The 12,864-nt window shown below is 46.7% G+C and overlaps 1 protein-coding gene across 3 annotated transcripts in view; it reads left to right on the top strand.

Moving 5' to 3' along the window:
- DUSP29 (dual specificity phosphatase 29) overlaps positions 1–12,864 on the top strand; it is a 37,289-nt gene that overhangs the window by 17,533 nt on the left and 6,892 nt on the right. For 2 of the 3 annotated variants that reach the window (XM_027962180.3, XM_027962181.3), the window contains exon 3: positions 4,953–5,173. In XM_027962180.3, coding sequence (XP_027817981.1) covers positions 4,953–5,173 — 221 coding nt within the window. Of the gene's footprint in view, positions 1–1,439; positions 2,233–4,952; positions 5,174–12,864 lie in introns of all 3 variants that reach the window. The other variant, XM_027962182.3, reaches the window with a different exon arrangement.

The raw sequence follows: 12,864 nt of genomic DNA, 5'->3' as shown, positions 1-12,864 counted from the left end.
AACAGACAGCTAGTGAATTCTGCCTTCATATCAGGTGAATTGAAGGAGACCAAAAACTACAATTGTGCCTGTTTTAAAATTCACCTGCAAGGAGCAGGCGTGGCGAAGACTCCAGAGAAGAAGGTCACCATCAGGGTCATGCTCTCAAAATGGCCTGCCACTGCAACAAGCAGGGTCACACTCACCAGTGTGTGTCTGTGCTGTGCTTAGTCGCTCAGTCGTGTCTGACTCTTTGCAGCCCCATGGACTGTAGCCCGCCAGGCTCCTCTGTCCATGGAGATTCTCCAGGCAAGAATACTGGAGTGGGCTGCCGTGACCTCCTCCAGGGGATTTTCCCAACCCAGGGCTCGAAGCCAGGTCTCCCACATTGTAGGCAGGTTCTTTACCAACTGAGCCACCAGGGAAGCCAGCATGTGTCACAGGCATCAAAAAATGACAGGATGTGGGCCATGGTGAACAGGAATCCACAGTTAGGTGTGGGAAATCGGCAGGTCCTCACATGTGAGGGTATGCAGAACCTCCCCATCAGTAGTGGACGTTCATCAACGCCCAGGGCAGAGTCCTGGCAACACGGGAGCGGCTGGTGGGAGGCTGGGGCAGACGTGTACATGCACGGGATGTCCCTCCTCCCCTCTGTGAGAACACTCACCTGTGGGAAACGGGCTTCTAGGCAGGGGCTGAGGTATGCAGGACGGGAATCAACAAGGCCTCAAGGGGTCTGGAAAAGCAGGATGCCGGGAGCTCTGTCCAAGGAGACTGCTCCTGTCACTCCTCAAGGTGGAAGGGGTGCTGGGTGAAGCAAGTTTCCTGGAGAAACTGCGAGGGGCTGGAAGGAGGAAGGGAGGGAAGGTCTCTGAGGAAACTGGACCCCAGGAGAAGAGAGTCGCTTCCTTGGCCCTCCAAACCAGATTCAGAATCCACATTTGAGGCCAGAGGTTCACAAGACAGGGAGAAATGCCTAAGAGAGCTGGGTCAAAAAGAGGGATATAACAATGTTCTTCCAAAGCGAAACTATACAGGGGGCTTCCCCGGGGGCCCAGTGCTTAAAACTCTGCTCTTCCAATGCAGGGGGTGCTGGTTTGATCCTTGATAGGGGAACTAAGATCCCACACTGCATAGCTAAAAAATTTTTTTAAAAAGTAAAACTATACAAGTCCAACAAATGAAAGAGAACATGCCCAATCGCATCGCTGAAATAAATTAATGAAAACAAGACACCTTTTTCTGTCTATGAAATTAGCAATGAGCAAAAATCAGAATGTAAATTTGAACATGCTTTCTAGAAGAGAATTTAGTAACAAGTATCAATTGTGTTCAAAACACTCATGCCCAGCAATTCTACTTCAAAAAAAAAGTCTCCCAAGGACACAGACATGTGCTCAAAGATACAGCAAGTCGTTTGTTTATAGTTGTTATAATAACCACTATTCTCTCTCCAGGATAGAGACAGAGAGACAGACCAGAGAGAGAACACAAACGTCCAAAGCTACGGACTTGAGGAGGGAAAACTGAGGCTCATCTGTGGAAGGGAACAGGATGCAGCTACTGAAGGCTGTATGTTGACATAATAAGATGTGTACAGTACATCACCATGCAAGGGTTTTAAACTGTATATGTGGTATTACCATTACCATGATATTACCATATTACCCCCAACCATTAAATAGAATATACAAATATATGCATGGAAAAGCAACTGGAAGATCTTATTTCAAAAGGCAAATAGTCCTTATCTCTAGGGTGTAGAAATACATGTGTTTTTGTGTTGGGGGGAGCTTGTTTGTCTTCCATGTTCTACAGAGAACATGTGTTAGTTTTGTAATTAGCTGACACTTACAATGAACAGATTACCAACATCTAGGATTTTTCTTAAACAACCAGAAACTAAGGCCGCTGCATGACCTAGATTCTAGGAGTAATTTCTTAACCCTGGTTTTTTTTGTTTGTTTTTTTTTTTTTTTTTTGAGCTTTTCTCCTTCAACAGAGGCACATTTCTTAGTCTTTCCCACATATCTGAGTAGATGGCCCTGAAAGTTAAGAAAATAAAACAACACAGCGCCAAGCGGCACCCTCCAATCCCACCAGTGACACCCTCTAATCATCCCAGCGACAGATGAGCTGGGTGTCTGGGCCAACTGGGGACCTGCCTCCAAAACAGCTGCTGTCTACTAAGAGTCACTTTATGTATCTGCAAATCCCCTTGCTGCCGTTGAGCCGTCACCTAGACTCGGAGTAAGTCAAGCTGGGGGAAATCTTCAGAGGGGTGTGTGAGGACATCACCCCCCATTCTAGGCCTAGGGAGCCACAGAGCCCAAAGACCTGCAACAGGCCTCAGGATACCCACCAGGTCTAGTCCTCCCCATGAACCTCCTTCTCTCTTTCAGACACAGTCAAAAACCGGCTCTGGGAGGGAGGGGTGAAAGTGGATGTGTCATGAAACAAGTCTTGTTGCGTATCTACCTTGATCCTTGACCCCCAAAGGAGCAAAGTGCAAACTGCTATTTATTCAAACTGCCATTTGACTATGTTGAAACCCAGCTGCAGAACCCAGAGAGACCAGTCTTTATGGTGGGTAGGAACTTCCTGTCAAGGACAGTTAATTTTAATTTTTCCACTGAGCTCAACCTCAAAGTGAGGTTGATTGCTACTCGGCAAGATGGACTGCATTAGTGGAGGCTTTAATTGAGCACAGATCTACATCCCAAAAGCATAATGTTTGTTGTATACATACTTTGGGGCGAGGAGAAAAATGAAAAACAGACCCTTCTGAGGAAAAATTGAAAGCATAATGTGTTTCGTAGTCAGCATGGCAGCCCCAAAAGCCAGCTGGGGGGCTTGGTGGAGCTCCACACCTCCCTATGCCTCTGTTCCCGTGGTCTGTTTGCTTGTTTCTAAAAGCTCACTGGGGTTCCTCTCATGACCAACAAAAAGCCCCAGGAAACCAGTGATAGATGTGGGGGCCTTGGCATGTGTTTCTACTGCATGGAGGTGCAGGGTGTTGATCCACACTGGCATCCAATACGCTCACTTCTGTCCAGATCCTCTTACCAATGGCCTGGAGATGAGCCCTCCGCGGGAGCACAGTGCCACTTTTTGGTCTCTTACTGTCACGGTTCCAGACCTTGTCACCTCTTCCCTGAGCTGCAGAAGTGGACTTTGCGCTGTTGAGGGAGATGTCATCTCAGAGCTCAGATGGGATCACCCACCTCAAACACAAAAAAGCTCCTCTCAACCCCCAAATGCACATTCTGACTTGCAAGCACCCCACGGTCAGATCCCACACTCCCTCTCCAGACCTTTCTCTCCTCTCCTCTCTTCTCACATCTTATGCTCTGCCCAAACCAGTCCCTTCCTTCCTCCCCTAGTCCCAATCCATCAGCAAGTCTGCTGTGACCCAGTCCAACCACCTTCCTCCCTTGACCACGTGACTGTGACACCTCCAAAAGAGAGCCTCACTTCTATTTTTCGCTTCCTTTCAATCCATCTCCATGCATGACTGATCTTTAAGAAGTAAACAGCACTCACCTCTTCCTTAAACGCCTCTGTAGCATGCGGCATCCTACCATACTGAGCATAAATTCCAGACTCTCCCCCATGACCTCTAGGGTCCACCGTGACCCAGCCCCCGCTTTTGGTTTCCTCTTGTGCTACTACCACCCTTGTGATTACAGCCACACAAGTCTCCCTTCTGTTCTTAGCACTTGCTGTTGCCTCTGCCTGAATAAAACATGTTCCCTCCCCCTCTTCCCCTGCCTAGGCCCCTATCACCTGCTTGTCTTAGTTTAAATGCCACCTCCCGGCAGGGACCTTCCCTGATCACCTTACCTAAAGCAGGACCACAGTGATTCTGCACAGCTTACTGCTATCTGAAATGGATCATTCATTTATTTGCTTTCCCCAGAATCTAAGCTTCCCGAGGCACCTTGACTACCTGCTCACGGCTGCAGCATCAGTACCCAGGACAGTGCTTGGCACACAGGAGGTTCATTTCCTGAACGGCTTTCATTATCTCCAGCCTCCATCCCTTAGGTTGTGCTATTTCTTTGGCTTGGCATGCCCATGTCTCCCTCTTCTCCTCCATCACCAAGTGTTGATACTATAGTAAGGCAGGCTCAAAACCCTCTTTCCAATAAAGTGTTTCCTAGCCCTTCAAGGAGTGATAACTCCTGCTTTCTCTGTCCATGTTCCAAGGCCACCTACTTTAAGACGACTTTACTCTTTGTTAATGAAAAATCTTGCCTAGAAAGATAAGGCTATAAATGAGAAAATAATCTCACTGTTGGCTTCAGGAACTTCCTAAAGTCAGTTTCAACAACAGACTGCTTAACGCTCTTTCTCAGAACAGTGCTTCGCCCAATGAGGCAATGATTTACTTATCAAAGCAAAGAGTTTGTATAGTGTTCACTAGTCTCCTGAACATCATGATCAAGAATTTTGCCATATCCTCACACTGAATGACCCATTTTCGACCATTCATTTGAACTTCACCCTTCAAACCCCAGAAATATCCAAGGGTTCAGAGGAGAGGCTGCTTTCAGGGGTCTCTTGAGGCTCTGTGGAGGTGGCCCTCTCCCTTTCACTTATTCATCGTGGCCTAATGAACAGCTTATTCTGATGGCCTTAGAGGAGGTCTGGCAGCTGACAGTCGACTCCTGCCACCACTGGAGTGTCCAGCACCAAGTTCTTCTGTATTTGGTGAATGAAAGAGTGAATGGACAAATGAATAGGTTGCCCACTCTCCACCTTCTCTCAACTGCTGAACCAGAAACGTAAAAAAGGCAAAGCAGCCAGGGGGTCAGCAGGAGCAGGGCTTGCACAAGGGAAGTCCTTCATTTCAGTGGCTAGGCCTATTTAGAAGCTAGAATTGATGGCAAAAACCCGTGGACTGAGCTCGAGTTTTCCCCAGATTTTGGCCAGGGCTCTGCCTACAAGCCTCTCTCTCTCACACCCAGGGCAACCGCGCTGGACCGCTATGGGCTGCAGAAGGCAGGCTTCACCCACGTGCTGAACGCTGCCCACGGCCGCTGGAACGTGGACACGGGGCCCGACTACTACCGTGATATGGCCATCGAGTATCATGGCGTCGAGGCTGATGACCTGCCCACCTTTGACCTCAGCGTCTTCTTCTACCCAGCTGCCGCTTTCATCGACGCTGCCCTCCGCTATGATCACAGTAAGAGACCTTCGAAGCCCGTGGTCCCACCCCCGCCCTGGCCACCTCGAGGCCCCGCCCCTCACCCTGGTGGGAAGAGGCATCTGCATGCTTAAAGTAAGCTCCCTTCTCAAATTCTGCCCTGCCAGGGTAGCTGGAAATGTCGGACCCCCTGGAGTCTCTGAGCCTCACTGAGCGGTGCTGTAGTTGCTGGGGTTTGGACTTGGTTGCCACTAATGGGAAGTCGGGAGGGCTCAGAGGAGAGGTCTTAGGCCTGAGTCTCTCTTCCCTAAGGCACAGCAGCCATCCTTTGAATGCCAGGGTTGGTTGGAAGCCCTCAAAGCTGGGGTGCTGCCAGGATGCTAACTGTGCCTGGGTCCAAACCAGACTAATAGCCAAGGGCCTCGATGCTAGAAAAACTTTAGAGAGCTAATCTGAGTGGAAATATAGAGACTTCAAATTCTCCTGCTCTCCAGCCTAGCTCATACCCACCTCTCCCATCCTCCCACCCCAGTCATATTCAGTCTAGTGAACTCTCCTGTGGAAAGCAGACAACTTCAGAAAGACAAATACCATATATCACTTCCACGTGGAATCTAAAATATGACAGAAATGAACCTATCTACAAAACAGACTCTTGGACATAGAGAACAAACTGACGGTTGCCAAGGGGGAGGGGAGGGGCGGGGCTTGGTGGAGGGCTGGAATGGGAAGTCGGGATTAGCAGAAGGAAGCTTTTATATATAGAATGGATAAACAACCAGGCCCTACTGTAAAGCACACCGAACTATAGTCAATATCCTATGAGAAACCATAATGGAAAAGAATATTTAAAAGGACTATATATATACATGTATAACCAAATCACTTTGCTGTACAGCAGAAATTAATGCAATATTGTAAATCAACTATATTTGAATTTTTAAAACTAAAGGATGAGGCTTTCAAGAAAAAAATGAAAGCTGACAAGTTATTCTTTGTAAGTGCCAAACTATGAGAATCTGAGTTTTATGCTCATAATGTCCCAGTTTTTCAAGGTTAATTAATAACCATCTTTAAAAATCATGGTGCTAGTCCTTGTGCTCCAAATGCAGTTTTAGCTGCCCTAATCCAGGTAAAGGCTGCAAGGCTATTTTCGAGAGAAGGGCACAGTGTAGGTATGCATCCGGGTGAGATAATATTCCATGATGACTGCAGGTTGCGTTTCAGTGGCATTCCACAGAGGTCAGAGGGGCTTCAAGTCCTTGATCTGTGCTCTGACTTCAGCCCCATGTGTCACACACTGAATTATGGAGTCATCACATAATTCAGGATATACAGTTACTAAGTCTTTCTGGCCGCAAGTAGTTGGAATTAAGAGGCTCACTGACTGACCAACTCGCCTGCTGCAGAAACTGCAACTTACAGCTGGGCCAAGGCCACGCCTGCTGGAGAGTCTCAGACCTTGTTTTTTATTTTGGTTCAGAAAGCAATGTCAGAGTGAGGGGGGAAACAAAACAAAACAAAACACGGAGCTGCAGTGCTTGTCTTAGGGGATGCCTCATTTCAAAGTCATCCTTTTTATGAGTCTATTTATGGACCATCTTTCTGTGCTGGGCACATTCTGGGTTTCCAAGCAGGATCAAAAAGCAACTGGGCTCTGACTCATCACCATAAGGTGAAATTCGCCTTACAGTATTTGAAGCTAACTGAAAACATATTTGACATTAAAAAACAAAAAGATTCAACCACCCAATCCTTCCGATTCTGTTTAATGTGCTCAACTTGCCATTACTATATCTTCAACCATCCCCTTAATGGAAGGGGCCTGGCTTCAGAGAAGACAGGGCTGCTTTCAAATTCATGCGGCACAACTGACTAACAATGTGATTTCTAAGCCTTGGTTTCTCCATCCAGTGATGAAAATATTTACCTTGAAACGTTATAATGAGGATCAACAGTAACCCACAAAAAGCACTTAACCTAGAACCTGGCACACAGCAGGCTCTCAGATGTGTTTGATAAAGAAAGGTCACGCACCGTGAAGCACATAACCACACCAGCACGTGCATATCATCATAATAAAGTTTCCAATCCCCAAAGGGGTAAAAAAAAAAAAAAGGAAAAAAGACATTCCAACTTTGAACTTCAGTGGCATGATACACGCATAGGACAGCGAGCTCAGTTCCTGACATGCCATTTTAGAGTCTGCTCCCACTCACTGCTGAATTAGGAAAGAATGGGCTATGGGGTCATATGCTTATGCCTGGGCAGATCTCAGAGCATCGCTGTGGATTGTGACAGGTAGATGGTGCAGCCAAAAGCATCATGCTAGCCAAGAAAGCATCAAGAGAGAAAAGCATATCCGCAGGTCAGAGGACATGCAGGGAGTGTGAGCCTAGACCAGCTGGCTGGGGGTGGGGAGCAGGACTGGACAGGACCCTGTTCTCAGGTGGGAGGACTGATTCCTGTCTCTGTGCCCTTTGTATCTGCATATCTAAAGACTTCCTCAAGCTGAGGGCTCAAACACCAGCCCTTCAGGACCCAGGCAGATGCCATAAATGAATGACACCGGCTGTGGGGGAGGCCACGGGGTGCAGGGAGGGGGTTCTTATGGTTAAGCCAAGAGCCCCGTATTCCCTCCACAGGGCACAACTGTCACTCAGTCCCAGCCAGCGATCATCTTGTGAGAATCAGTGCTGATGTGGTAGATCTGACTTTACAGGAAAAGTTTCCAACCTGGATTTTAACATAAAACTGCTCAAATTTTAAGTGTTGTTGGCAACAAGTTGAAAATTTCTTAAAATGCTGCAAAGACCAAACAAAAGAAACCCAATGGCTGTCAGCTTGTAACCTGTGCCCTGAGTAGTCAGAGTAACAAAATAAAATGCTAGTTAGCATCATCAGAGACTCCAGTAGTGGAGACAGTATGTGCTCAGCTTGTATGACACATGTACAGGCTGCCTGGATGGGGCTTGTCACACCCTGGAAAACCACAGGATGCTCCTGTAGCATTCTAGAGCCAGATGCACTCATATGTTTCTTATTATACTCTTAGTGTAAGAGCTGTTGATGGACAGTCTGGCCAAAAGGCAAAGGCGTGTCTTTTTCCTGTCTTTCCTGTTCTTCCTTTAGCTTCAGCTTAGTGCAGTTTCCCACACCACCCCTCACAGTCAGTCTCTTTTTGGAAAGCAGAAAAGCATCCCTCGTGGTGCTGCAGAGCTGTACTTGTGGTCTGTTGTCAGCCCCACGGGGCCCACCCCATGTCTACCCAACCTTGATCTGACCATTCCAAAATAACTCACCAAGCAACATCAGTCACTCCTGAAAAATCTTGGGAGATAATCGGGTCCAGTGTTCTGCCCTGAGAGCTAGGGAAACAGAGACCCAGAGAAGTCACATGACACGGTGAGGGTCACAGAGCTCATCAGAGGCCAATGGGCATCCCTTCTGTCACTCAGGCCTCATGGAAGAGTCCTTTGTCCCTATTTTGAGCATCTGGTGACTGCAGTATAAGGGGTCACCAAATATCATGAAAGGTGAGACATTCTAGCTGGTAGTAGGATCTAAAACAACTGAATTATCATGCCTCATCAGAAAAAGTACAGACAAAATACTGCCACTGGAGCCCTGTTTGGACTGCCTTCTCTGCTCTTGGGATGGCATCCTCAGAGCTAAGTTACTGTGGTTTTAATTTAATGAAATCTTCTGAGAAATCCCAGGGCAGATACCAAGAGGTTCTAAAGATCAGATCTTAGTGTCACCACTCTCCTTTCCTTTCTTTTTCTTAAACAAACAGTCCATAGGCTGCTTTTGAAGCCATCTTAAAATCTATTATGGATAAGGAAGGTATGAATAAATAAATGAAGTCTGCATTTGAGCAGGAAGCTGATTCTCTGGTGCTTCTGGCTTTAACCAGACCAAGATTTCCAGGGTGTTTTAAGAGTCTCCCGACCCACTGCAGCAAGAACAGGCCTGCTGCCTGGCAGTTCTAAAACACGCCACACATCCTTTTCCTGAGGACTTCCACGGGGGCAGACCATTTTGGTAGGAGAAGGAACTCTGCAGGTTCCCAGGTAGTGAGTGGGAGACAAAGGGCATACCCCTCAAACCGAGGGAATGGGATGGGATGAGTTGGTGATTAACAGGCTTGGCCTATATGACTGATTTGAGTGACCAAGGCTTACCTTCTGGTCACCAGTGAAAACACGCCACTAGGTAAACAGTAGAGATGAGACGGCTGAACAGCATCAACAATGCAATGAATATGAACTTGGGCAAACTCTGGGAGATGTTAAGGGACAGGGAGGCCTGGCATGCTGCAATCCATGGGGTCACAATGAGTTGGACATGACTAGGTGACTGAACGAGAGATTCTGGATTTGACTTTTCCTCATAAACTGTGGGAATTCACCTTTTTTGTAAAAGGTCAAAGGAGGAATGCTTAATCGAAATCACTTCTCAAACATAAATTGTGGCCTATCAGTGGACTGAGAAATCAATTTAGAGGCTGTGACTAGTATTTCTTGAAAATTTCAAAAGATTAGGAAAGAACAGAAGCCAGCAGCATGCCTGGCATGTGGCAGAAGTGCTAATTACTTTGTAAAACTCTCGTCTGATATACACACACCTGTGAGGCCCCTTTATAGCCTTTAAGGTTTCTGGCGGCAGTGGCCTGGGCTTGAATCAGGTCCTGCCACTCCCCAGCTGCGTGACTAAGACACAGCACTTCCGCGCACTTCAGCTGCCTCCTTTGTAAAACAGGGGCACTGATTTCATCTACCTTATCAGGTTGTTGCGAGGACTGACTGAAATGCACAAAGTGCTTGGAAGATACGGGGTGGGCTGAGCCCATGTCCGTGTTAGCTGTGAATTTTATGCCAGGGAGCAACAGGATGTAACACAGAAGAGTTAGAAAATCACCGATCCAGAAAATGCCAATCCCGACAATGATCCCTTCCCTCAGGGTCCTAACCCGGGCTGGCATCTACCTCACAGAGAGCCGCCGGCTTTCTCTGGTGCGGGCCATGCTGTGAAAAGGCTGGGCCCACAAGGGTGTTGCTTAGCAAGAGATCCAGAACAGAGGGAGCAGTGCCCTGAGACACTGGGGACAGCGCCTCTACCCGAGGAGACCCACCAAGCTCACGAGGCTGGCAGCACCAGCACTGCCGTCGTAAAAGCAAAATTCAGCTGAGCCGGCATTAGCGCTACTGTCGTAAAACCGAAGTTCAGCGGGAAGGGGCTTCTGCCGGAGCGGAGCTGCTCCGGCTCCTTGTCCCTTCTCTCCCCTTCCTCTCTCCCACTCAACAGACTTCAGGCTCCCTAAAGACTTAATGAACTACAGCTTTCGTCTGTTTCAAGTCTTTAATCATGACAGAAAGAATTACCCTTTTTGCCAGGAGAGGAAGAAACGCTTTAGTTATCAGCAGACCTGGCAAGGAGCCAGGCAGCCTCTGGAACAGTCCGTGGGGATTAGAATGCCAGAGGTAGCCATTCCACTCCAGGAGCACAGTCATGCCGCTGAGCTGGGCCAGCCGCCCCCAAACCCCACCCAGCGCTAAAGAAGCCAGCCCTGCTCTGGCCCTCTGGCCTTTCTAACCAAGGTGCACAAGCAGAAGGCGGCCACACTTGCCGCTCAGTTACCGGGATTGGAGGCCTGTCTGGTTAGCTTGTGCAGACTCTTGGAAATGAATCACAATAAAATTCTCTATGAGGCTCCTTCCGAATCAGCGTGTGTGTGTATGTGTGTAAAACTAAGTTCTCTATGAGGCTCCTTCTGAGCGTGTGTGTGTAGGCCACCAGTGGGGTTCTTATGGTGGGACAGGGTATATAGGCCTCTCCAGCCCGCATAGGTTGCAAGAGAGAATCTCAGTGCCTAGAGTTCACCCCTTTTGCTTGTCTTACGCTGCTGTGGCCACTGACTGTCAACTCTGTCTTGGGCTTAGTCCCATGAGGTGAGGGATGAGGATGAGAGGGACACAGAGCCGCGTCCCCTCACAAGTGTTCTTTGCCAAGCTCTTCCTATCTCCTGATGGTGCTCCACAAACCCAGTGACATCTGTTAACATCTTTCTCCTTGGTCATCCTTCCAGGCCTGGGGCCTGAGACTTCGGAACAGCTTTGGGGTCACACAGCCTAAGCTTGGCCCCAGCAAACAGATCCTAGAACCGCAGGAGAGGGCCACCACTGCACTGAGATGGCGGTATGGCAGTGCAGGGGACAGCCAGAGATGCTAATCGCCAGGGCACAGTAGCAAGGAGCCACCACGCAGGAGGGTCTCAACAACAAATTGCTTTGAACTATTTCCAGCGGTGGCACCATCTTTCTGGGTGACCTCTGGCAGTCATTTTGCCTCCCTGAGGCTATTTCCCCATCTGTAAAACAGGGATGAGAATAATGAAACCTTGAAGGTTATATTAAGGATGAAATGAGATAAAGCATGTTGATGCGCTCTGTGAGCTCTACTCTAGAGCACTGCCAAATTGGAGGCCTGAAGGATGGAAAGCTGCTTCTCATGGTGGCTTCTCATCAGGCCCAGCTGTTGCCATTGACAGTGACCAAAGGGAGCTTTTTTCTAGTGGAAATTCTTCTAGATCTCCAGTTTTCAAATTTTACAGTTTCAGATCACTTCCACACTCCTAAAAATTACTGAAGGCCTCAAAGAGCTGTCATTTATGTAGGTTAGATCTATCAATCTTTATTAGAAATAAAAACTGAAAAATTTGAGAATATTTGTTAAAAAATAATAAAGTAAACCAACTGCATATAACAATGTTTTTATGAAAAAATTACATTTTCCAAAATAAAGTTAGGGAGAATCGTGGCATTATTTTACATTTTTGCAAGTCTTTTTGATATTAGACTTAAGAGAATCCAAGTGGGTTCTTATATCTGCTTCTGCACACAATCTGTTGTGATACAGTGTCTTGATGGAAGTATATGAAGAAAACCCAACCTCACTCAGATATGTAGTTGGAGAAAGAAGGGATATGTTAATAGCCTTTTCAGAAAACTGTGGATATTCTTCTTTGATATTACACCAAAACTTGACAAATGATAGCTTCTTAAAGGTGAGTTGTGATGTGGGATTTGAAACCATATCTATAAATTCTGTTATATTCTGTCATATTCTGTTACATGAAAATCCATTGGTCTGTCTTGAACTTGGAATGGATTTTTTTACCCATCATGATGCTGTAATATCTCATATTGGTCCCACAGAAAGTCTCATTCACTGAGTTAGGCAGATCTCCGAAATGTTGACATTTTTTCATTGTACATTGTCAAAAGACACATTTGTTAATATCACAGCTGATCTTAACAGAAAAATCCTAAGAGTATTGTGAAACTGTCAATCTCACAGTGGTAGACACAAGTTTTCCCAAAATTCTAATTTTTACTTGAAAGCTTGCCTTTTTATCACTGGAAAAAGATACTGTCAATTGTTTTCTTTGATGTGACAGGCTCACTTTGTTCACTTCTGATAAAAAGTCTGCCAAACACCGAAGTTTGAATTACCATAGTTTTTCTGTCATTCATTCTTTTAAGTAAAAATGGTATTTCATGAAACACTGAAAGCTGAATTAGCAAAATTCAGCTTGCAACTCAATCTCTCATAAGCTTTTCCTTGTGATAACAACTGTACTTTGGTTTGCAGCTTAAGTACTTTGGATGTACATCCCATTTCATTACATAGAATATAAGAAGTGTAACCAAGGGCTGAAATTTGATAAA

The sequence above is a fragment of the Ovis aries genome, chromosome 25 (genome assembly GCF_016772045.2).
Source record: "Ovis aries strain OAR_USU_Benz2616 breed Rambouillet chromosome 25, ARS-UI_Ramb_v3.0, whole genome shotgun sequence".
Classification (NCBI taxonomy): Eukaryota; Metazoa; Chordata; class Mammalia; order Artiodactyla; family Bovidae; genus Ovis; species Ovis aries.
The sequence above is the reverse complement of the archived record's forward strand: the minus strand, read 5'-3'. Positions and strand labels throughout refer to the sequence as shown.